The following is a 24,983-nucleotide window of genomic DNA, read 5'->3' on the forward strand; positions in this document are numbered from 1 at the left end:
TTTAAGCCTCACCGCTGTATTGAGTTGTGTGCTTTATTTTTTATACAAATTTAAAACTGGTATAAATATGCACCATGGGAGGTTGGCTATTAAAATTAGGTATTATATTATTAAATTCAGCTTTGACTGATATATTTTAGAGGTAATTGCAATGCTCACTCCCTAACTTTCGTTCAAAAATGGTATTGTACCAATACTATGGAAAACTCAAATCGCAGCCATTTGTTTACTTCTCAAAAGCAACATGCACTCCTTCCATTAACTTGCTTAAAAAACTGCTTTCAATGTTAAAATGTTGATTGTATTTCAGTCTTTTCATACCTCTTTCCACCTACTGGTTCACCCGTTTTAGAAAAGAAAGAAAGAAAATAGAGTAGGCAGTGGCGGTGCTTGATTAGGGCAAGGGTCTGATTTTTGGCGGCAATTTGGGGGAGGCAATCGGAAGTAGTCCTCCAATGTTGTGTGGATTGTAGGCTGTTTGTGCATATATGCATATATGTTTTGTGTTGTTATCGAGCTTGAGTGAGGTTTGGAGGACGGGGGTGAGGGCTTCTACTATGGTGATGTTGCGGTGATTATTCAGAGTAGTACGACAGTTGGGGATGGAGTTCGGTGAATTAGCAAAAAATAGTTCTGTTTTAGAAGTGGTTGGTTTGCTGCAATGCAAAAATTGTTATTACATATATTGTTATTTTATATATTACTTCAAATATTAGTATAATTAATTATGATTTACAAGAATACTTTGAACATTTTATAACTGAAATACAATATTCTACAACAATTAGTTGGTTCCTATTATTAATATCATCGTGCAAAGTGACATAGAAGTAAATAATTTGAAATAAATAATTTTTTTAACAAACAACTATTAAATGGGAGAAATTTAATGATAATATTGAATGACGTCGGGAGGAATTTAAGAATGGGTACTGGAAGATTCACGGTCGATGTATGTTACACCGCTCGCGATTTCCAGACTATATGTTAGCTGCTCTCGATTCCCAGTCGATGTGTTAGCAGCTCTTGATTCTCGAATCTAAGTCCACTCTACGAACCAGTTTTGATTAAATTTGGAAAAAGTGAAAAACCAAACTCGTATAAACTTTGGAGAAAATAACAATGTATGACTATTTTTTATGTAGGTACAATTTAGTTTTTAGGTGTTGAAATATCGAGAGCTCTTTGAGTGATCATCCGTGATCATAAAACTTTTGTAACATACAGTGACCGGTTTGATAAATTTAAAAAAGTGATTTCTTGATTAAAATAGAAAAATAAATTATAAATGAAAAGTAAATAAATTAACAATGTAGAAATTTTAAGAGAAAAAATTAGCATTCTCAGTTTATTAAAAAAAAATTCTACTGATTTACATGAACCGGTCAAGAAAAATATACATTCACAAATTTTGGAGAAATGAAATTATTATTAGGAGCTGTAGAAATTCAATTTATAATCAACCCGTATTTTATTATAATCCATAAAATATCATTGAATTTGAGCCACTTGAGCAGTTTCACATGATTTTGACATGATTGAGCGCATTATTTGTTCACTTTTGTAAGTGATGTTGGTAGAGGTAGACGGTAGTATAGTAATTAGGGTGAAGTAAGTCAAAGGTGGACAGTTTAAAGTGGGATGAAGTGAGAAGGTAGGTGTCGGTCGTCGTATACAGATTCCAGGCCATAGTCTGTAACTGGACGCGTACAACGAGGACCTCTATTTCCGTGCGCATTCATTCCACTCTACTTTTCAATTCATTTTAATAAATGAGAAAGATAGGAAAACAACAAAACAAAGAGTTGAAAAGTTTAAAGTTTGGCTGACAAATTTCATTTTCTTGGTTTCCTTGCCGAGTACAAAGCAGAGGCAGGATTGATTCTCCTCCGGCCCAAGTTTTTTGTTGCAAATTTACACCCTCATCATATGAGATTATGAGTTTAGAAAATATAATAGGCGCTCCAAAAAAAATTCTTTTATTAATAGAACTTTGTTATTTTAAGAAATTATAGAATAATTTTAAATATTTTAATAATAAACTTATTAAAATAGAAAAAAACACTAGGAAGTCAATTATATACCCCATAACATTCTAGCATGGCCCATCTTGCCACTTAGTACGATCCTAGATCACACACATTCAAGAAAAAATTATTACCTTATGAAATTCTAAAAATATATTTTAGATATTATGTTAAGTCAGTCTACAATAAAAATATTTAAATGAGATGTATTATTAGTTTATATTGTTTTAAAAATATAGTTATTTAAAATTGTTGAATTATCTCTTGAGAAATATATATTGTTGACAGACGGAAATATGTTTAATATTACTTATTAATTCATAAATATATTAGTGGATGATGTGAACTACTGTGGTTTTTACAAATTTGAAAAATACAGTTAAATATTCCAAATCTTGTATCAAACCCCGCCCCCCACACCCCCAAATTATATAATAAATAATCGGCTAATTTTAATTGATAATTTGTGCGCATAGAAGTATCAATTTATTATTAATATGATTAGTACTAATCAAATATTGTCAACTAAAATTTGAAAAAAAATTATTGAAAACAATTGTGAAGTATAAACATTTTCCAACTTGAAAACTCGTATGATTACTGAAATTCAAATGAGATTTTATTATTTTTGATTTTATATAACAGTTAGTTGAATGATTTTCTTAGTTACACAAATATATTTGTATTTAATTGATAATTAATTTGTATAAATAAAATCACACTTGTTCAAAATTTGAGTTAAATGAAATGCGAAGAGTCAAATTCGAATCTAACATGTCCATATATCAAAAATATATTTCCAAAATCGCATCAAAATGCAGCGAATATGATATGTAAATTGATCGTCAAAAGATGAAGAGAATCAAATGAATTTAGATTTTCAAAAAAAATTGACGAGAAATAATATTAAAAATATATGAGATTATTTGAGATTATGAATGTTAGAAATTAATATGTCCGAGTTAATATTTTAATTAATTTAGAATATGATATAATTGATATTTTATATATTTCAAAGTCGCGTATATGTTATTATATAAACAATAAATATAATAACAGAATTAAGTTTAATTACTCAAACCCCTTCCCGGTATCCGTTTGAAATATGAGTTCTAAACCTTTAGACATTCAACAAAAATTATATTCAACTGTGTATATAGTTTTTTGAAATTTTTGTTTATGGATAATATATTAAACTAAACACTTCTATTACCATTTTTCTTTTGTGCGAACATCTTAAAACATTGTAAAAATATCAATGATAAATATTTAAACTTGGATGAAGGAACATTTATATTTGTAACAAATGGTCGATTTAAAAATATCAATATGTTTTTTGAGTGAATAGCGAGAATTTGTTTGTTGATATAGTATGTGAATTTGAATATCTTGTTGGGCTTGTCCCTGTTTTGTTTTGGCCTCTCATCTTATACTTATTTATAGAGTATTTGTTTGCGGGGAATGTTGTCTGGCTCGAGGACTTTTGATTCATTTCTCGCATTCACAAATCATAAATTTCATACACACATGTCTTTAGATATGCTATTGTATGGATCTAAAAACACATGTACAAACACAACACCAAATATACAGATTTGAACGAAAGATCTTTGATATTGAATTAAGCTTTGTCGGATCAGTCTTTATTCCCCCCAATTGCTTACTGCCTCTTCAAATCAGTAATCCAGTCCACATATTTATATATATTTGTTTGTTTTTATTATGTTTTTCTTTTATTGAATATGTTGTTCTTTGTAGATCCTACTAATTATTTGAGAATAAGTACGATAGTAGACTCATATTGCTAGGGTTAAATTAGTATGGTTAACTTATAAGTTTGCTGATTGGTGTTATGATAGAAAGATTTTGACCATCGTTTGTGTGTTCTGTAAGTATGAGCAAAGCCGAGTTGTTTTGTTTTTTCTTTTTATAGTTTCATAAAGTATCATCATTACATTTTACATTACTTTTCTACATGCTCTTTGTTTCTTCATCAACATCATTAGCTTATCATTATATATTTGTTTTTTATCTTTTCTTGTCAATGAATGAATACCGCAAGAAAACGTCTTTCAAGTCCAAGCACAATATTTATTCTGGTCAATTTTAGGCGTAGTATTTTTCGTTTTAAAGACAAACTTTCTTTTCTATATATACAACAATCATTACATTCATCTTTAAACTCCTATGTTCATCAAGCATCATATATCCTTGTTTGAACTTGTATGCACAGATCACATGATCTCTCCTTTATATATTTCAGGGAGCAAACAAACTCTTCCCAAGATTTGAGGAGTTTTTCAATTGCTGCCATAAGCTTAAAATTTTATTAGAAAGGTCCGTTCCGGACACCTTCAAAGCATGTTGATGCTCAAATTTATGCGTTTGCTATGTCATAAAGTTTGTGTCCACTTGTTTAAATCAAGGAATCGAGCCACAAAATACTTTTCCAAACTTTGTTAGTCAATATTATTTTTTGAGCCATTAAATTTTAACTGAATCAGTAGATCAGAGTTTAACTCAGTTTCTGATTTATTTATTTCATGTTAATTATAATTAGATCACTAATGAGATTAATTCATTAATAAAAAATGACTTCAATGTAAGGCAAACCCACATAACCCCATTTTACTCATTTCAAATAAACAACTTGTTCTTAATGTTTTTTATGAATTACACTAAGAATATTTTTGGTTCTAAAAATAAAAGTTAAGTACTCATACCAAAAAACAACCGCCACTTGTTAGTTTCTGAATATCACATCAAGAACGTATATAAAATTTGTCTTAAACTTCTCATATTTAAATAATATTTCATCAAAAATTGATTGTTATATATATACATACAAACATGCTAGTGCTCAAATAAAAATTACTAAATTAAAACCAAGAAAATTATTCTTATATGACAATAATTGCCCCTTACATGACATTATCCCTCTGTTCTTTAATATAATATCACCCATCCGAGAACTCTCTTTTCAACTCAATCCACTCCAGACAACCAGATTCTTCTCAAGACCCGAACAAGCCTCATACTCCCTCCCTACTTCTGAGATATATATGTTTGTATTGGACACGGAGATTAAAAAAAATGTAGTATAAAGTAATGTAAAGTAATGGGAAAGAGAAAAAAAAGTAGGTAAAGTGGTGGGACCCACAAATATTTAAGTGATAGATTTGAAAAAGTAGATGAAGTTAGTGGTGGGTGAGATTTTTATATTATAAAAATTTACTATTTTGAGAAAATTTTGAAATATATAGAATTGAATGGGACATCCCGAAAAGGAAAGTGTATAGAAATCAAAGGTACGGAGGGGGAGTATAATAAGTTGTGAATGAGCCTCATGCAGGTTTCAGAGAGACCCAGGAGTTTGAACTAAACCCGGGTTCTTAGTTTTACTTATGAAGAATACATAATTATTTCTAATTTATGATAATTTAATTATTTGTATTAGAAATATTATTATACTAGAACAAAGTTTAAAATATAATTATTAACGAACCGGTCCTCTTGTGTTTAGCGATATGGTAATTCAGATATAGCGCACGTTTGTTTAAGAAAAGCATAAGCTGCTTCTAGCTTTTATTTTTGTTGATTTGTTTGTGTAAATAAGTAAAAACATTTTTAAGAAGTTGAGAACGTTGTTTTTTCTCTCAGAGTTTCTACTTCTTCTCCAAACACTTTATTAACTTATTTGCTTCTCACTTCTAATCCATTTTTTTACTTTAAACAAAAAGTCATTTGTTTTTAAGTCTACCCAAACAGCCATATAATAACTATGGCCCGATCTATAAATTCATAAAATTCTAATCTCACTATTATTTATTTACGTTTTCATCTAAAATAATTATTAATATTTAAATAATTAAATATATATTGGTTTACCGTTTCAGAGAAAAATGTGATGACAACACCCTAATAAAGTGAGGGAGCGGTATTTGTTGGTTTGTGTACAGTAGTTGAATACCATGTTGGGCTTCCACTGTTTTGTCTTGGCCCTGCTATCTCATTGTTATCTTCTATTAATCCCCCGCTGTTCCTGGCCATCCCCTCATTTACACAAACCCAACCTCCCTCTACTCATTCTCTATTATTTCGCCTCCTCTCTCTGAAACTAAGCCGACTCTCTTGGGGGATTTCGTTGCGGGGACTGTTGTCTGGCTCGAGGACTCTTAGTTTCATTTTCTCATGTTCATACACAATTTATCTCTTCAGATCTGCTGCTGTTTGGATCTAAAAACACATGTACAAACATAACACCAAACACACAGATCTGAGAGAACGATCCGTGTTTGATCTTGAATTAAGCGTTGTCGGACCAGGCTTCATTCCCCCCAATCACTTCCTTCCTCCATCCATCACGGCTTTTTCTCCATCCATCTACAATTACAGTTAAGCTCTTTGAGTAGATATGTACTTATTTTCATTGTTTTTATTATGATTTTATTGTGTTCTTCATAGATCCTTATGATGGTTGTTCTTATTTTACTGAATATATAGGTTGTTTGTTAGTATGGTTGAAATACTAGTTTGCAGATTGGTGTCATGATGAAGAATTTTGACCTTATCTGTGTTGTGTTCTGTGAGTTATGAGCAACCCCAGTTAATTGTTTTTCTTTTTATAGTTTGATAAAGTATCATCATTACATTGCATACTTTTTTAGATCCCCTTTATTTTCCTCAGCAACATCATTAGCTTATCATTATAAGTTTCTCTGTCTTTTATTTTTGGTGTCAGTGAATGAATGCAGCGAAGAAGCATCTTTTTGCTAGATTTAACAATGTACTTGCTACTTATACCTATAATTTGCATCTTTTAATTCGTTGCTTAAAGATTGTGTTCATGCTAATTCATCATCCTTAACTCCTGCTCTCTCTCTCTGTCTGTCTCCCTCCTCTCTCTCCAGATATATAATTATATATATGTTTATGTGCGTACAACAGTATTAAGATTCCTAGCCTGCATCTACAGATCTGGGTTGCAAATTTCTATCTAACATGGATCTCTCAACTCCAGCTCTTTAATCAGTAGTGATCTCTCTCTCTCTCTCTCTCTCTATCTATCTCTATCTCTATCTCTTTCTCTTTCTCTCTATCCCTCTCCCTCTCCCTCCCTCTCTCTCTCTCTCTCTCTCTAGCCCTCCCTCTCCCTCTCTCTCTCTCCCCCTCCCTCTCCCTGACTCACTCCCCCCTCTCTCTCCCCAAGTGGTTGTTTGTGTGACTGTGTGAGCAGGTATACAATAACATAGACGCTGCTGAAACACACATACCAAAAACTTTTCTTTTAAAAAAATAGGGTTTTTAAGTAGACCAAGCTGGAGGTCTCTCTCCGAAGTCCAGATATACAATAGCTACTGACTGAATTGTTCAGTATAGACTTTACTTTGTGGTTTGGTTGACTGTCCAACTTACTCAATGTGTGGCAGTGGTGGTACTGTGCTTGATTGCTTTGATGTTTATCTACCTCCAGTGTTGTGTTAACTCACTCTGCTCACTAGCTTGTTCATATGTTCACACATTTTTATGTGTTTATAGTACTCCCACTTGCTAGTTGCTCTTATTTTTTGCTTTCTTCCTTGTTAGCTGGGTGTATAGTAATATAGACAATGTACCTCCAACCATATTTTAGTTTATTAAATCTATTACTACAAGTTATTTTGGTGTTGAGTGTATAATTGATTTAAGTATTTCTTTTTTATAGTTTTATTTTAATTTTCCATTCTTAAATAATCGAGTTGAATTCATAATTTAAACATTCTTCTTGCTTGCCTTTGCCTTGTGTTCGTACTGAAAATTATTTTATTATACATATGTATTTTAATATTTAATTTTGTTTAAATTAGTATGCATTTTTTAGTAAAAATATATTCTTATAAGAATTTCAAATAATCATCATATGTTTTAAAGAGGATTTCAAATTTGTTTTAGTTATAGTCGAACGGGTCAAAATATCTTATAAATTAAGAGGTGCTTTAATGGATTTCTAGCGGCTATTTAAATATTTAAAGTCTTTTCTTTTAAATAATAACAAAATTAAATAAAGAGTAAATATAAAATAAGAATTAATAAAACAAAAATAAATAGTAAGTTTAGTGGAGCGGTATATTATATTATTTTCAAAGAATGACTTTACAGGTACTCTAGATTCATATATATTTATGAAATTAATAAAATATATGTGTTTAATAATCACAATAATGAATCATATTGAAATATTTAAAATTTTATAAATATGAAGTATTCAACATTTCAAATGAGTTCATAGATTGCTAAAAACTCAGTAGCTTAAATCATACTAATATTTATAAATAAAAAAAAAACATGAATGGTAACATATCAACTTGCAACATTCAAGTTTCAAACTATTCAAATTCAAATATTAATAAGGTATGGATATCTTATATATACAATATGCATTATATAATATAATTTAGTGCAGGTCCGCATCAATTTTTGAATATTTTCTTTTAGGAGGATGATTTGTACTCCCTCCATCCCAAATTAGATGAGCTAGTTGACTTTGGGCACGTAACTTAAGGTGCATTGACCGTATAGTTTCGAAATTTGTTTTTTTAATTTTTCTTTTGTAAATGAAAATTTCATATTTAAATTTTTATTTGGAAAAATAAAATTTCAAAAATAAGTAATGTAGCTATGCGGTCAATGGACTTTAAAGTGCGTGCCCGAAGTCAACGAGCTCATCTAATTTGGGATGGAAAGAGTATATTTTTACTTGCTTGAACATTAAACACTAGAAAATGGTTAATATAGTATACAAATTTCATATTCTTAGAGCATGTTTAGCAGTTTAACTATATGGTGTCCTAAGCTATTATTATAAGGAATATGACACAAAACACAGCTCCAGCAGACTAGCAGAGTACTAGCAATTCCTTAAAAAGTTAGGATGCCCCCTTCATTCCTCATTTTTAAGGATTGTGAAGCCATTCCTCATACTATTTTGAGGAATAAAATATTCACTTTTTTCCTTTTTCCCACTCTTTCCTTCCTTTCTTTCTCTTATTACAAGTTGAATATAATATAATAATAATAATAATAATAATAGAGAATGTAAATAGGGAATATTGTTGGAGTTCCTATTCACTAAAATGTAGTAATCCCTTAAAAGATACATATTTTATTATATATTTAGGAAACGGGTTAGGACTCTGCTGGAGATGCTCTTAGACTTAGCATAATAGCGTCAATACATATTTAATTCGATTCATTAATAATCTCGATAAATTAATAAAATTTATTTATTCTGATTTGTCAATTTATAGAAATTTTAGTGTATCGTGATTTCGAGACCCCTAAATATTACTCCTGTCGTCGCATGAGGATGTACACGATCACTATTTACAAGAATTTCGAAACTCCTATAAAATATAATTTCATAATATTTTTCTAATTTTTTTTGTTTAAACATCAAATATTTATTCTGAAGTGTACTTTATATGTAACACCCATTCCCATATCGAGAAGTGTGGCGACTTTAGTTGAATTTATAAGTATAAGTATTACTACCATTGCACCGACAAATCATGATCTTTTGGGGCTGTGGTGGGCGCGTGGATTATCCAAGTTGTTGTAATTGAACCTGTATATTTTGGCTTTTTTTTTGATTCGAAATTCAGGCTTGACTCGATTTTCAGAAAAGACTTGGGATTTGATCCGAGTTGTTACATTATAAAAATCTTAAAAACATGTAAAAAGAAATAATATATATAATTCAAGGATGGGCGTGATGTTATTGTTTTTACTAAAAGTCATTGCATGATTGATTCGCATTTTATAAGGGAGAATGTGGTCAAATCCGCCAGGTAAGAAAATTTTTGAACAAATTATTAACATAAGTTTGACTTTATTGATATAATCTAAAGATATTCCGGATTCTTTTCTATTAAATAATTTATATAATAGTTACACTAAAATTTAGATTTTTAAAAGAATATAAAAAGGATGTTCAGGGCAGTGGCAGACGTAAATAAAATTGAAGGTAAATCAGAATTGCAAATTAACAATGGAGGCCCTGGTACAAGAAATTTATTAACTTTCGTGGAAATAAAGGCCGAAATCAGTCATCTAAGTTATTGGACTTAATTCAAGTTTCAGGCAGGCCGAGACATAAACTCAGCCCAGTGCAGGATCGCCCCGCTCCATGGACTATTAACATCAGTTTACAAAATTTTATTCGTGGCTTCGTCATTTTCAAAGTACTTATTTAATTTTGACCTCCTTATAATTTAATTGATTCAACTTTAATTAAAAGATAAAAATGTCTCACACATAAATTTGAAAATATTAATTACACATTTTAAAATAGTGTATATATTTATTATTTTTATATTCTTAAAATTTGATTGTAAAAGTTAAAAGAAAAAATAGTTTAAAATACAAATAGAGAAAGCAGCAATATTCATATATGTTTCGAAACTACGTAATCACTGAGCGGGTGATGTTGAATCTATTTAATTTGACAAGGGTATCATTTTGAGTTTAGTGATTTATGAGTCCTTGAAAATAGTATAACAAAAACGAATTTAATTGATTATTTGTTTAAAATTGACTTAATTTTTATTTAAAATTCGAAAAATAAAATAATTAGTTTAAAAATTATGTACTACCAATATTTCGCTTTTAAATTAGATTTACTTTTTATATTATTCAAACGGGTTTTATATGTTGTACGGCAAGACACTTTTACATAGGAAAATTATGTGATCAAATGCATGATACAGAAAATGGGATGTCAAATGTGTTGCAGGTAGCAGCAGCATACTAGAAGCAATAATCTATGTATCTGAAAGCAACTACAAGCAGTGATCAATGTGTCAGTACAAAGAAACCAACTACAACCACCATCAATTAAATTTGCTCCAACGGCCGTCAATGAAACTTGCGGCCGAATAAAATGTTGCAAATGGTCCGGATTTAAATTAAAATATCATATAAAAATGGATTGATTATATATATTTTTTTTGAAGGAAATGAGATAATTCAATAAATAATAATCATACGGTATTTATAAGAATGATCGAGTCGAAAAAAGATAAAAATAATTGATATGTTTGTCTTGATATCAAGATGAGACAAATAAACGAGGTTGAAATTGACTATGATAAATTTATAGATCCTTTATTATATTAAAGTTAAACAGAGACATCACTTACCTTTTTATGCTTCCAGAAGAATTTACCTGCTCTTTCTAAATCTTTGTAGCACGAGTAAAAGGTGGAGCAGTAAATTGACAATATAGATTTTCCGGAAAAATGAAAATGGCAAAGATTGTTTTCTTTAGGGAAAATAGATTTTTTTGCCACCCAACTTATTATTTGTTTAGAAACCTACCACTGAACTATAATTTTTTCTTTTTTTGCCACTAATGTTAGGTTCGGATTTTTTTTTGTCACTAACATTAGATTCGGATTTGATTATTAACACTATGTTATTCTTTTTAGATTTAATTGCATTTGGCACCCTTTTGATTTCAGCATGTTGCGCATTGCACCTAATAGTTTTGGAATAAACACTATGCAGCCCCTTACTTTTAACCCGTAGACAGTTTGCACCCTTTCTGTTATCTTCTGCCGTTACCGTTAACTTTTGAAGGGGCATTTTGGGAAATTTTATTATATTTAATTAAAATCAGACTTTTATTTAAATTTTCCGAACATCTAAACGATATTTTTCGGAAATCTATTTTTAAGTAGTTTGCAATATAATAGTAATCTGTGTCTATATTTTTATATGTAGTACTCCATATGTGTCCTAGGTAGTTTATCTTAGAGGACGAGAGTACGGATTTTTTTACTCAGAAAGGAAATCTTAAAATTAACTTATGGAACTATATTTATAAAAAGTGGGAACCTTAAAATACGTGACAAGTAGTGGTAAAGAACTATAAAGTCAAATGATACTATATTTTTGTGGAGTCATAAAATAATTCATAAAACTAAATTTTTTAGGTTCTTAAAATGTCGGTTAAACTCTCGTACTTCAAGATAAACTAGCTAAAGGACATATAGATGACTGTATATAATGTTATAGACACATATCATATGACCATAATATTGCAGACTACCATTATATTTTTATAATGCTAAAAAAATAACATATTGTTAATGATCAAATCAAAACATAACGTTAGTGACAAAAAAAATCCAACATTTTTTTAAGGGAGAAAAAACCAACATTAAATTTTATTCAGAAAAAATAAAATAAAATATTTTTGAAATTTTTTGGAGTCTCAAAATGCGTGTCCAACTCTCGTCCTCCAAGATAAACTACCTAGGACATTACATACAGATATAGACACATATCAGATCGCCATTATATTGCAGACTAACACTATATTTTAATAATACTAAAAAAATAACATAGTGTTAATAATTAAATCCGAACCTAACGTTAGTGACAAAAAAAAGTCCGAACCTAACATTAGTGACAAAAAACAAAAAAATTATAGTTCAGTGGTAGGTTTCTAAACAAATAATAAGTTGGGTGGCAAAAAAATCTATTTTCCCTTTTCTTTAATAATTGAATGACAAAGATGTTTTGACATGTGCGCTCGGTAATCTTATTTTAATTTTACACATACTTTAAACTATTTAGAATTAGGCATATAAGTTTTTTTAAAAGCAAAATTAGGCAGATAGTTTATTACACGTGTTTGATCAGTCCTTTTGCCTAAAAAAAATTAAAAAAAAAATAAGATTTCAGCATTTCTCATCTCCTATAGAACGAACTAGGTTTTGTGAATTCATTAGCACATTTTAAGAAATTAAAAAAATATAATCTCATTATATTCCTTTAAACAGGCTACATGGAATCACCGATTTTGGAATAAGGTTAATTATCTGGTTGATCAATGGGTGGGCTTAATGTATCAACTTAGTCACTAAACTGAAAACGGTATCAATATAGTCACTAAAGTCATCGTAAATATCAAACAAGTACCTCGAAATATGAGTTCAAGCATTAAAAATACGATTTATAGAGTTTTGTAAATTATTTTCAAATATTACTGTCAAGGAACCAGTTACTCTAAAACCTCAAGGTGTTAGGAAGAGGGCTTATCAGGATCATATTATAACAATTACCACAACCAACTAAAAGATTATGACTTCTATTTATGATAATATATTTAGATTTTATCAAGTTTATTTATTATCTACTTTGCTTACTTCCACCTAGTAGTATGATTTATTTATGCACAATATATGTCGGGTTTGATTGGGTTAAAATTATCAAAACCTAACCCTGTCCATTTAATTATTTTTTTTTTATATTTAACTCATTCAAAATTCACTTTAAACAATACTCATCAAATTAGGTCTGCTAAAATAGAAACAAGTTGGGTCGGTTTAATCAGACTGATCTAGTTATGAACACCCCTAGTCCCCCAGCATTTATCATCTCCTTGTGCCTAAGAATCAGCTTTTATTGTTCACAACTCCTTTCTTATTACTCCCTCTGATCCTTTTTATAAGTCACTTAGACTTTTTGCACTCAACTCTATGTGCTTTGACCACCTATTTAAAATATTTTTTAAAAAAAATTTCTTTTTCTGAATTAAAATATGAGACATATATTTTTATTCAGAAAAAGAAAATTTTTAAAAAAATAATTTTAAGTGGGTGGTCAAAGCATATGGAATTGTGTGCAAAAAGTCCAAGTGCCTTATAAAAAGGACCAGAGGGAGTAATTTTATTAATGATCGTAGAAATCAAGAATTAGTTAATCACAACTAAGTGACTTGATGATTTAAAAAAATTCAGGAATTTATGGACAAAGATTTTATGATAAATAAAAGATTTTTAGCAAATTGGAGGGTCTTCAATGAACCGATAACATATTGTTTTAAGGATTAATCAAAAATTTTCGATAAATCAGACATTTTTTAAACACTCATTTTACTTAATAAAATTTTCTTTTAGAAAAACTAAGCACTTGGATAGACTACAGTAATTAACTTTTTTAAAACATATTTGCTAGTGATCTCAACAAACAAGCAGTTGCTTGTATTGATTGATATTTCACATTATTTGATTTGCATTGACTTATAATTTATATTAAAAATTGAGTTACATAGACAGTAATACTTATCATTGATTCATTGCTTTTGGAGACACACATATTATTTAACTCATTTCCTTTTGTAAGGGAATTGTTATTTTATAAACGTAGTAAGAGCATCTCCAATAAGCTCTTAAATAAGCTCCTAACTCGAGATATAGGGCTGAGCAAAAAATCGATTTGAAACCGAAACCGAACCGAAACCGGGAAAAACCGGAGAGAACCGATCCGAAACCGAAACCGATAAATTAAAAACCGAACCGATTTAAATGGTTGGGTTCCGGTTATACCTTCCAACCGAACCGATAAAAACCGAACCGAACCGATTATTAAAATAATAATTAAATAATAAATATTATATATATATTACTAATAAATATATACATTAATATATAATGTATATCGTATTTAAAATTAAGAAAGCTATTCGAATTTATAAGTTCACATAATATACAAAAACTACAAAGTAAAGTGTCCAGAATCTCCACGTAACTTCCTAAGGCTTTTACATTTTTACATAGATAATGATATTCCCTGTGAGTTATTACTGTACATATACACCCCTGTTCTTGACATAACATCAAGCAGAGCAGTGAACACTCACTCGTTCTCTTTTTCCTCTGAAAGTTTTTAAATAGCTTCATCAAACTCAAGCTTTTAATTTATTTATTTTTCAGCTCTAGTATGTCTTTTAATTATTGGAGCACTATCCTCCTGATGCTTTCTAGTGCTGCTGCACACTGCCTACTGTAATCTTTTGATTCCCTCGCTTAGAAGTTAGAAATTTAAATATTAAATAAAATACTATAATTTTTGTTAAATTTTAATGATATATTAATTATTATGTCTAAATTACGCGTATCAATTTGTCTCATATGTATATTATTTTTCATTATTATATTTGCCGGTTTTGTAACCGAAACCGAACCGATTATAACCGAACCGGGGTTTTTAAACCGAAACCGAATCCGAATCCGAACCGGCGATTGCGGTTTTCGATTTTAAAAACCGAAGATATATGGTTGCGGTTCCGGTTTTATCCCGAAACCGAACCGAACCGGCCCATGCTCTCCCCTATTGGAAGATATTGGGCGGTATAAAACAATGTGGAAGAGAGAATAACACGTGCTTTAATAACATCGTCAAAGAATTGAATTAGCAGGAGTCCAGTGTTTGTATTGCTAGGCCATGAGTAAATTCAATCAGCACTCATAGCTAGTTTGGTTATTGTAAAGTACTCTATACTACTGGTCTTATACTAGGAGTAAAAACAACCTCTGTGGCTCTGTTTCATTCACAGGAAATTACGGTGAGTTTCAAAATCATTATATCAGTTAATATAAGGGCTTAAATATATATAATATTATTCATTAGAAAATAATTTAATAGTATACTCTTTCACTCATATCTAATCCAAATTATTTATATTAGAGGTAAATGATTTGACATGTATGTTAAATCTCCAATAAAATATAATTTTATAAATTATTTTAATTTTTTTTCTGTAGATAATATTTAAACTTTATGATAAAATAAAATTTTAAAATAAGTTATAAAACTATATTTTACACACAGATTAAAATATGTGTAACAGTAAAAAAAAATAGTAAAAGAATGGATCGGACTCGGACAAGAGAAGCATAATTATTAGTATATTTTAATATAATAAGAGGCTGTTTGGGTGAGTTTAAAATAGTGGTTCTTGTTTAAACTAAAAAACTGAATTAGAATTTAGAAGCAAGACTTATAAGTGATTAAAATTCTTAGCAAAAAAAGTATAAGTCATAAAACAAAAGGTAGTATTCTCAACTTCTTATAAGTATTTTTGAACTTTTTCACAAACGATTCAAATAAGTGTTTATAACTTATACATTCATAAGCCAGGTTTTTAAGCACGCATGAACACCTCCTAATTTGTAAGGATATTACACGTCATCTAATACAGTCTCGAGGCGTATGTGTTAAAATTTGAATTCAGTTTATTTTAAATTACGCATCATGAGTCATGACGATGTGCATCTTGCAAATGTAAATCATTTACCGAGATTATTACGTTATATACGTATTTGACATATACTAATACTCTAGTAAAAAAATTAAAAATATCGTGCAGGGTTGAAACGCATATGGCATATATGTCCACTTCACTGCAAAATAGAATAATGTTGATTTAGTCATTTTTTTAAAGTGAGGGGTACCCTATAATATATAATATTCGGGCAAATGAAAATGTGATTATAACGTGTGTGTATATATATTCCCCGCTAGATCTATCTCATCATCATCACACTTAAGAACAAAATCAAAACACATACAGTGATGGAAGATCATCAAAACTTGCTAGTATCCTCATCTTCATCTTCATCAATGCTGGAACTAGATGTAGAAAATGGACATTATTATTATCCAACCTTCTCCTCCACTCCTTCCTCCTCTCATCACCTTGAACTGAAACATCTTCTTGAAACCCATCCTTGTTGGTGCTATGTCATTTTCTGGCGCTCACTTAACACTGTACCACCTTCTTCTTCTTCTGAGCTTGTCTTGACATGGGCCGACGGTCATTTCAGATCTTCATCATCTGCAGCTGATGATAAGAAGGTGGTGCAGGGAAAGAGATCAGATAGCCGAGAATTGTATGCGCTTTTCGACATGGAGAGCAGTGATGTAGACGGTAATGACCCAGAATGGTTTTACCTTAACTCTATTTCCCGTAGTCTTCCTGCAGGAGGAGCTGCTGCCAAGGCTTTTATATCTGGGAATTATGTCTGGCTTGATGGCTACCAGGAACTGGGGAGATTCGAGTGCGAAAGAGCACGAGAAGCTTTGATCCACGGCATCCGCACTATGATTTGTTTTCCGACTGCTCATGGGGTGGTTGAGATGGGCTCTAGTGTTCGCATCAACCACGACTTGGTCCTGGTGGAGAAAATCAAGTCACTGATTGGTTCATCTTCATCATCTATTAGTACTGGGGAGCTTGAGAGATCTGCAAGACTAGGATCTGTGCAAGAGCAGCAGGACAAAGGCCTGTTCCGAGACATGTGCAAGAATGTCAAAGAGTTTGATGATTATGATGTTGAGAAATTTCCAAAGTTCGAGATTGTGAACTTTGCCAACACAAACGACAGGAATGACACTGCGAAAATTCAGAAAGTTGGAAAGAAAAGAGGAAGAAAGCCGAGCGTTGGGAAGGACAGACCGATCAACCACGTGGAGGCCGAGAGGCAGCGAAGGGAGAAGCTTAACAGCAAATTTTATGCGCTCAGGGCGGTGGTACCACACGTGTCGAAAATGGACAAGGCGTCCCTTCTTGGGGACGCAGTTAGCTACATAAATAATCTCAGAACAAAAGTGGAGGAACTAGAATCCCAAGTCTTGATGTCCCCGAAGAATCATCCTCCTCCTCCGCCTCCTCCGCAGCATCTCAATGCTAGTAGCACAAGCACCGGTACTGTGAGTGACTTTGAAGAAGCAACTGCAATCAGTACTGATGATGATGAAGTGGAGGTTAGATTGGTAGGCACAGACGCGATGATCCGGGTACGATGCAAAAACACTAATCATCCGGGTGCAAAACTGATGGATGCATTGAGGCAGCTGGAACTGCAAGTAAACCACGCCAGCATGTCTAGCTTTGACCACTTGATGCTCATTGATGTTGTGATTAAAGTTCCCTCCAGGGGCTGTCTGCAAACCGAAGATGCACTCAGACGAGCCATTCTTTCTTCATTTTCAACCAGCACCTAGCCAAATTACTTCATTAAGTGCAGCCGTATTAGCCGACTATCGGGATCTTGTAATCAATATTTGACATAACTTCGTTAGTCCGCAAAGTAGTAGCCAGTGTTCCGACGATACCGTAATTGTCGAGCCAAGTACTTGTAAATGCTAATATAGATGTGAATTCCAGTTTATGAATACATGGAACATGTGTTGTAATATTAGAATTAATTAGGGATTTTAGACTGTAAACACTAACTAAAAACATCACATTTCTAAAATTCAACTTCATATTCATTCATGTTTTTCATACAAGAATCTCCAACTTTTTGGATCAATACTACTGGCTGAACCAGAGTCATCTTTGTAAATGACAAACGTTCATTTTCATCTAGGTTTCAAGTCTTCTTCATCCACACCTTCACATTTTCTCCTTTCATCAGTATTAGTGTATATACTGCGTCTGTGTACAATATATATCCACAAGTCTATCGGTTATGAATCTCCATTAATTTCATCTTGATTATCAATCACCGTTCCTGTCACAAAGATCATTTTATCCTCCACGGTTTCCGGTCATAGTTAATTGGATCAACTTCTGCTGGACTATTTCAACTTTCGCCAATTAAAATCCTAATAACAGCAATTTGCTTCGAATCTAAACGATCAAGTTTTATAACTTGAGCTCTTTAAAAGAATATATTTTACGCATTTCTTATATGCAAAAAGATACAGTATAGAACTTGACTCCGTCGTAATTTGAGAAACTCTCTCCGTCCCAATTTATATCCAATTTTACATAAATCATTAATTCTATAATTAGATGTCTTAAAAAGAATAAATTATCAATTTATAGTATTTATTTAAAATTATTATATTATCTCCAATAATGTTGATTAAATTATACATGTAAGACATTGTGTAAAATTTATTTAAGATGTAAGAGCATCTCCAACGGAGGGAACCTGTAAGACATTATGTAAAATTTGCTGAACCTCTAAGACATCTCGCTTTAATAGTATGGCTATATTGGTTGGCTATAATTTAAAAATAGTATGTTATTAACATTTTATATTGTTAAAATAGAATATATCAGTTCAATATGGTAATAAATGATTTGCAATCTTTCTACAGATTTCTTTAAGAACTGTAGAGGTTCGACAAATTTAGCCATCCATAGGAGGTTGACTAAAATTATAGACAACAGGTTGGAGTATGTGTTTTTCGAGCTATTGACTAAAATTATTTATTTATAGTATGTCGACTCACCTTTTAGCTAAGGGGGTTCAAGGGTAGGAGATGCTCTAAGAAATTGTACATGAATGGTACTAACTATATTTTAAAAATAATATATTATCATTATTTTAAGTTATTATAAATAGACCGTGTCATTTTAATATATAATAGATCACGTGAAATCTTGTTACATGTATTTAGAGCTTGGCCAAAAATAACAAACGTTAATGGATTAGCTACATTATTAGAAAAAAAATTATGTCGGGTAGAAGTGAACATTCTAATTATAATATGATTTGTTATTACATTTTAGATAAGAATATTGAAAAATTGGAGATGGTCTAGTTATAACCACATGATCATACCTTCTGAACATCCACAGTCTCATTTCTGTTTAGTAGGGAATCACATAGAATGAGACATCGGGACACATTCATAATCATACCGGAGCACTTTGGCTATATACACAAATTGGCTAGGTCGGAATTTTTCTTCGTGATTGTAGAACCACAGATGTAGATGTCAGCAACGGTTGGCATTTAATTTTTGAGCACCATTGTTAAGCCCAGGACCAACTAACGATGGAGAGAGGAGAGGGGTATGCTTGCAGGTTGTAAACCTGTACTAGTAATAAAACGTGGGTGAGGACTGAGGAAGGTAGCTAGCCAACCAATCACTCATATTCTACTGCTCTCCTGTCTCCTCTGCTTGTATACAGTTGGAGAATGGAGACTAGGAGTATTGCTTTCCAAGGTTCGTACAATTTATTTATTTTTAATAAAGTTTTGAACGAATAGGCGGACACTCGAATTGCTCTGCTGCTGGTGCTCCACTAACTTTCTCAAGTATTTCTCACATTTATTTATTTTAAATAAGGTGGAGTCTAATTACGGTACTGCTGCTGTCATTTCGTCGACTTTTTTTATGCCACCTTTCCCCAAAACATACTCCCTTTGTTCCTTTGCTTTTTCTTTTTCTTTTTTTTATATGCCACTTAATTTTGTATATTTCAAAATCTTTTTAGAATAATACCAGGGTCAATATATTTTCGTTGGATATGTCTAAATAAATTTTGAACAATTAAATTCGTCAAAAAATTGTTAAATAATTAGGTCAAGAGAAATTTATATGGCGAGGTTTAAATGTGTTAGTTATATTCAAAATGAACTGCTAAAATATATTATAAATAACACGTAAACAGAGCTAAACACCGATCAATCGACTGCCGACTGGTAAATTTTTTATATATTTTGATTTAAATAATTGGATCTTCCTTTTTTTTCTATATATTTAAAGTTTATGATGTTGAAATTTCTAAACAGATTCAAACACATCATATAAATTCTTTCAGTATAACTGAAATTTTAACTGTGGTTAGAATAAATAGCCTAAATGAGAGCACCGTGCCACTACAAATTCTAAAGACATCGACGGAGTAAAATAAATTGGGGAAAAGAGAACAACACGTGCTTTAACTTAGACTGCCAATGAAATGAATCCAGATAATATATTTAGAAAGAGTAGTGCTAGCTGCACATAATTGTGTACGTAAAATTTGTACATAATAAAATGATAAATTGATAATTAATGTGGAATATTTTAATTAAAATGATTGCTGTTAATATATGAAGTCATTTTAATTAAAACCTACTACATATCATTATATACAAACTTTTATATATAATCATGTGCATCAAGCATTTTTCATTCCGCAAACCCATAGTAAACAGCAGCATTCATGATTATTGTATCCTCGGGCTCGGGTCAACATTAGATACAGTAGTAGATACTTGCCCTTTTCATGTGGTTTAAGCTTATGCACGTATTTCTTTATACACGTGTTTCCATGACAAGATATTATTCCAATTCTTATCTAAATAATAAAAATTAGAGAAATAATTATGAAAGCAATGTTGTTAACCTTTGGGATATAGGTGCCTAATGTTGAAATTATGATTTGGATAAAATCGGACATTACTAAATGTCTAAAATCATTTCATCAACATACAAGTTAAAATTTTTACACAAACAATTCATATAATTTCGTTATTATTACAAAGCCATGGAATATTTTTGATATAAGCAATGATACATACTGTTATTATATTTTACTTTTTAGTGTAATACACACATCCTAATAATATTTGCTTATTATGTGAAATAGTTGTCAGATAGCAACAAATATTTATTATGATAAATGAATGTAATATGGTAGAATATTAATCCGAAAACATATTTTAAGTCAAAAAAATGGTTGTAACGAGTGTGAGTGTGTATATATTCCTTGCTAGATCTATCTCAACGTATATGACAAGAAAAAAAAGTTCCATCTCACCATCAGATTTATATGTGATAAAGGAAGAATAGAGGCAACATAATGATAACATAGCAACCTATTTGTAAAAATGGAAGATCATCAGAACTTGTTAGTGTCCTCATCTTCATCATCATCAATGCTGGAACTAGAAGTGGAAAATGGCCATTATTATTATCCAACCTTCTCCTCCACCCCTTCCTCTCATCACCTTGAACTGAAACATCTTCTTGAATCGCATCCTTGTTGGTGCTATGTCATTTTCTGGCGCTCACTTGATACTGTACCACCTTCTACTTCTTCTGATCTTGTCTTGACATGGGCCGACGGTCAATTCAGATCTTCTTCATCTGCGGCTAATGGTACAGTTGGTGATAAGAAGGTGGTGCAGGGAAAGAGATCAGACAGCCGAGAATTTTGTGCGCTTTTCGACATGGAGAGCAGTGATGTAGACGGTAATGACCCTGAATGGTTTTACCTTAACTCAATTTCCCGTAGTATTTCTGCAGGAGGAGCTGCTGCCAAGGCTTTCACTTCTGGGAATTATGTCTGGCTTGATGGCTACCAGGAACTGGGGAGTTGCGAGTGCGAAAGAGCACGGGAAGCTCTGATCCACGGCGTCCGTACTATGATTTGTTTTCCGACTGCTCATGGGGTGGTTGAGATGGGCTCTAGTTCTCGCATCAATCAAGACCTGATCCTGGTGGAGAAAATCAAGTCACTGATTGCGATATCTACAACGCCAGGCCTTGTACAAGAGCAGCCGCAGGACAAAGGTCTGTTACTAGACGTGTACACTAATAATGTCAAAAAGCTTGATAATCATCCTGAGAAGCTTCAGACTCCGAAGATCGAGATTATAAGCTTTGCAAACACAAACAGGAATGACAATATTGTGAAAATTCAGAAAGTTGGGAAGAAAAGAGGAAGAAAGCCGAGCGTGGGGAAGGACAGACCGATAAACCACGTGGAGGCCGAGAGGCAGCGAAGGGAGAAGCTTAACAGCAAATTCTACGCCCTGAGAGCGGTGGTACCGAACGTGTCGAAGATGGACAAGGCGTCCCTTCTTGGGGACGCAGTTAGCTACATAAATGACCTCAAAACAAAATTGGAGGATTTAGAGTCCCACAAGAATTCTCCTCCTCCTCCTCCTCCTCCTCCTCAACTTAATGCTTGTAGCACAAGCACAAGTGCTGTGAGCGATGTTGATGAAGCGACTACAATGAGTACTGATGATGATGAAGTGGAGGTTAAATTGGTAGGCACAGACGCGATGATCCGGGTACGATGCAAAAACAATAACTATCCGGGTGCAAAACTGATGGATGCATTGAGGGAGCTGGAACTAGAAGTAAACCATGCGAGCATGTCTAGCTTTGATCAGTTGATGCTCATTGATGTTGTGATCAAAGTGCCCTCGGAGGGGTGTTTGCGATCTGAAGATGCACTCAGAGAAGCCATTGTCTCTTCGCTTTCAACCCAACCACCAAACATCTAGCTAATTACGTGATTAAGAGCAGCAGCAGCTGGCTAGCTACTTCATCATATCCTTAAGTGTAATAATTCTACAGATGTTGCTTCCGGTTTATGTATTCAACTATTCATGCAGCGTGTGTGTCTTAATTTTAGAACTGGGGTTATCTACTCGTAAAATATTTTATCTGTACGCATCAAACTTCAAATATTCTGTAATTACTTTCGTATTTCATGTAACAATGTTGTACTTTTAATCTCGCATCCGCGCCAACATATTATGTATTCTGTTTGTACATATATACTATATACATATGTCTCTTCGATTATCAGTACCAGAAGGATCCTCCATCCTCCATTCTTTGGATACGTTTCTGATTGTAGTCAATTCAATGGATATGACCCATTTTGATCACTTTATTCTCCAACGAAGTCCACAAGACGCTTATCTTTTATATTCAGCACGTTCGAATATCGATTGTTTTCAACTTAACTGACACCGTAACTACAACGTTGTTGAATGTTAACAGGTGGAGCTCATTGGCCAGAGCAAGTCACTTTTTTGGTGCTATTGTCCTCATTTGAAATCAAATATAGAAAAACTCAACTCTGGAAGGATTATAAACTTGGATGAAAATACGCATATAGCCGTACTTGGTACTCAAGGAAAAGTAGGTAAAGTGGTGGGTCTCATCAATATATAATTAATATATAATTGATAAATTTGAAAAAGTAGTTGAAAGTAGTGGGTGAATGGGGTTTTTATCAATATATAATTGATAGATTTGAAAATGTAGTTGAATTAAATGTGACATCCAAAAGAAGAAAGTGTATAGAATTAAACGGGACGGGGGAGTACCAAATATGATTCATATATGCACTGATGCATCTTTCTCGATTCATCATCATATATGATTGGAATCAAAGAGAAACAAATAATATATTCTAAAGGTGACAAAATCCGACATTCAAAATATTATGAATCAGAATATTTCAGGCCGAGTTCGGATTGTGTGATTTTCAAATTTACACTTACGTATATTTGCTTTATATTTATTCACTTATAATTTTTCAAATTATTATTTATATATATCTAATAGTCGATATGAGTTTTATTTTAAAATAAAAAAGCACTTTTCAATATGATGTTATTTATTATAATCAATTATCTAGTAATGGACTCACTCTTCTGTCCAAGAATTGGCCATACCAGAGCCATATACGTAAAAGTCATCCAGCGTTAGCATTTACTGTTAAAACAGTAAAGGACTGGTCCTGGTCCTGCTCCGGGTCCGGGTCAGGGTCCAGCCAACGATAGAGAGAGCGTAGTAATAATTAATAAACACGTGGGTGAGGCGACCCAACCAGTCACATTCTACTCAGCCTACTTGGAGTAATCTATGTTATTTTCCAAAGGTCCGTACGATTTGATTTTATTCAGAGAATTTGTGGAGTCAAAAGGAGGCACACTTGCAATTTACTCTCGGCTGCAAAGGGGTGGCAATTTCGGGTAACGGGTCGTGTTCGTGTCAGCAATCGGGTCGATTTCGGGTCAACCTAAAATCACTTAAAATTGAATAAAACCAAAAATTGAAGTTATTACAAATGAAATTCTAGTTTCGGGTCATTTCGGGTCCATTTCGGGTCTGTCGGGTGATTTTCGGGTCACTTTCGGGTTTCTGTCTCAGTAAATCGGGTTTCGGGTTGGGTCGGGTTCGTGTCGGGTTTCGGGTCGTGTCATATTGCCACCCCGCTCCACTACCCCTCCTGTCTCAATATGCTTCCCAATTTATTTATTGTCACATCTATTCATTTTTTAATATCAAGTGGAGTCTATTTTACGCTACTTCTGCTGTCACCCTCGATGGGTAATTCATAGTTTTATGTCACGTTTTCATTTATACATATTTAATAATATTTTATATATTGCTTTCATAAAGTGTTTACTGACTGATGTAATTTCTACCACTAACTATGAACACATTATTATTGCATGGAAAAGTTATTTCTCATTCCAACAAGTTGGCTTGCCGAGGCTAATTCAATATACACAAAATATATTCATAAACAATGAGTTTTTCTATTAAATAAATTGAACACTTAATTGGAGGAACGGCAGAAATATTCCA

At 32.2% G+C, this 24,983-nt stretch overlaps 2 protein-coding genes across 2 annotated transcripts; both read left to right on the forward strand.

Annotated features, from left to right (window-relative positions):
• Positions 1–16,379: 16,379 nt before the first annotated feature.
• Positions 16,380–18,033, forward strand: LOC108207649 (transcription factor MYC2). The gene has a single exon (XM_017378082.2). The coding sequence runs from the start codon at positions 16,428–16,430 to the stop codon at positions 17,856–17,858; it is 1,431 nt and encodes a 476-aa protein (XP_017233571.1). The 5' UTR covers positions 16,380–16,427; the 3' UTR covers positions 17,859–18,033.
• Positions 18,034–21,361: 3,328 nt separating this feature from the next.
• LOC108206908 (transcription factor MYC2) lies at positions 21,362–23,165 on the forward strand. The gene has a single exon (XM_017377338.2). The coding sequence runs from the start codon at positions 21,473–21,475 to the stop codon at positions 22,877–22,879; it is 1,407 nt and encodes a 468-aa protein (XP_017232827.2). The 5' UTR covers positions 21,362–21,472; the 3' UTR covers positions 22,880–23,165.
• The last annotated feature ends 1,818 nt before the right edge of the window (positions 23,166–24,983 follow it).

This window comes from Daucus carota, chromosome 2 (genome assembly GCF_001625215.2).
Source record: "Daucus carota subsp. sativus chromosome 2, DH1 v3.0, whole genome shotgun sequence".
Lineage (NCBI taxonomy): Eukaryota > Viridiplantae > Streptophyta > Magnoliopsida > Apiales > Apiaceae > Daucus > Daucus carota.

Coding starts and splice junctions, on each gene's coding strand:
- LOC108207649 (XM_017378082.2), top strand. CDS start 16,428: ATGGAAGATCATCAAAACTTGCTAGTATCCTCATCTTCATCTTCATCA.
- LOC108206908 (XM_017377338.2), top strand. CDS start 21,473: ATGGAAGATCATCAGAACTTGTTAGTGTCCTCATCTTCATCATCATCA.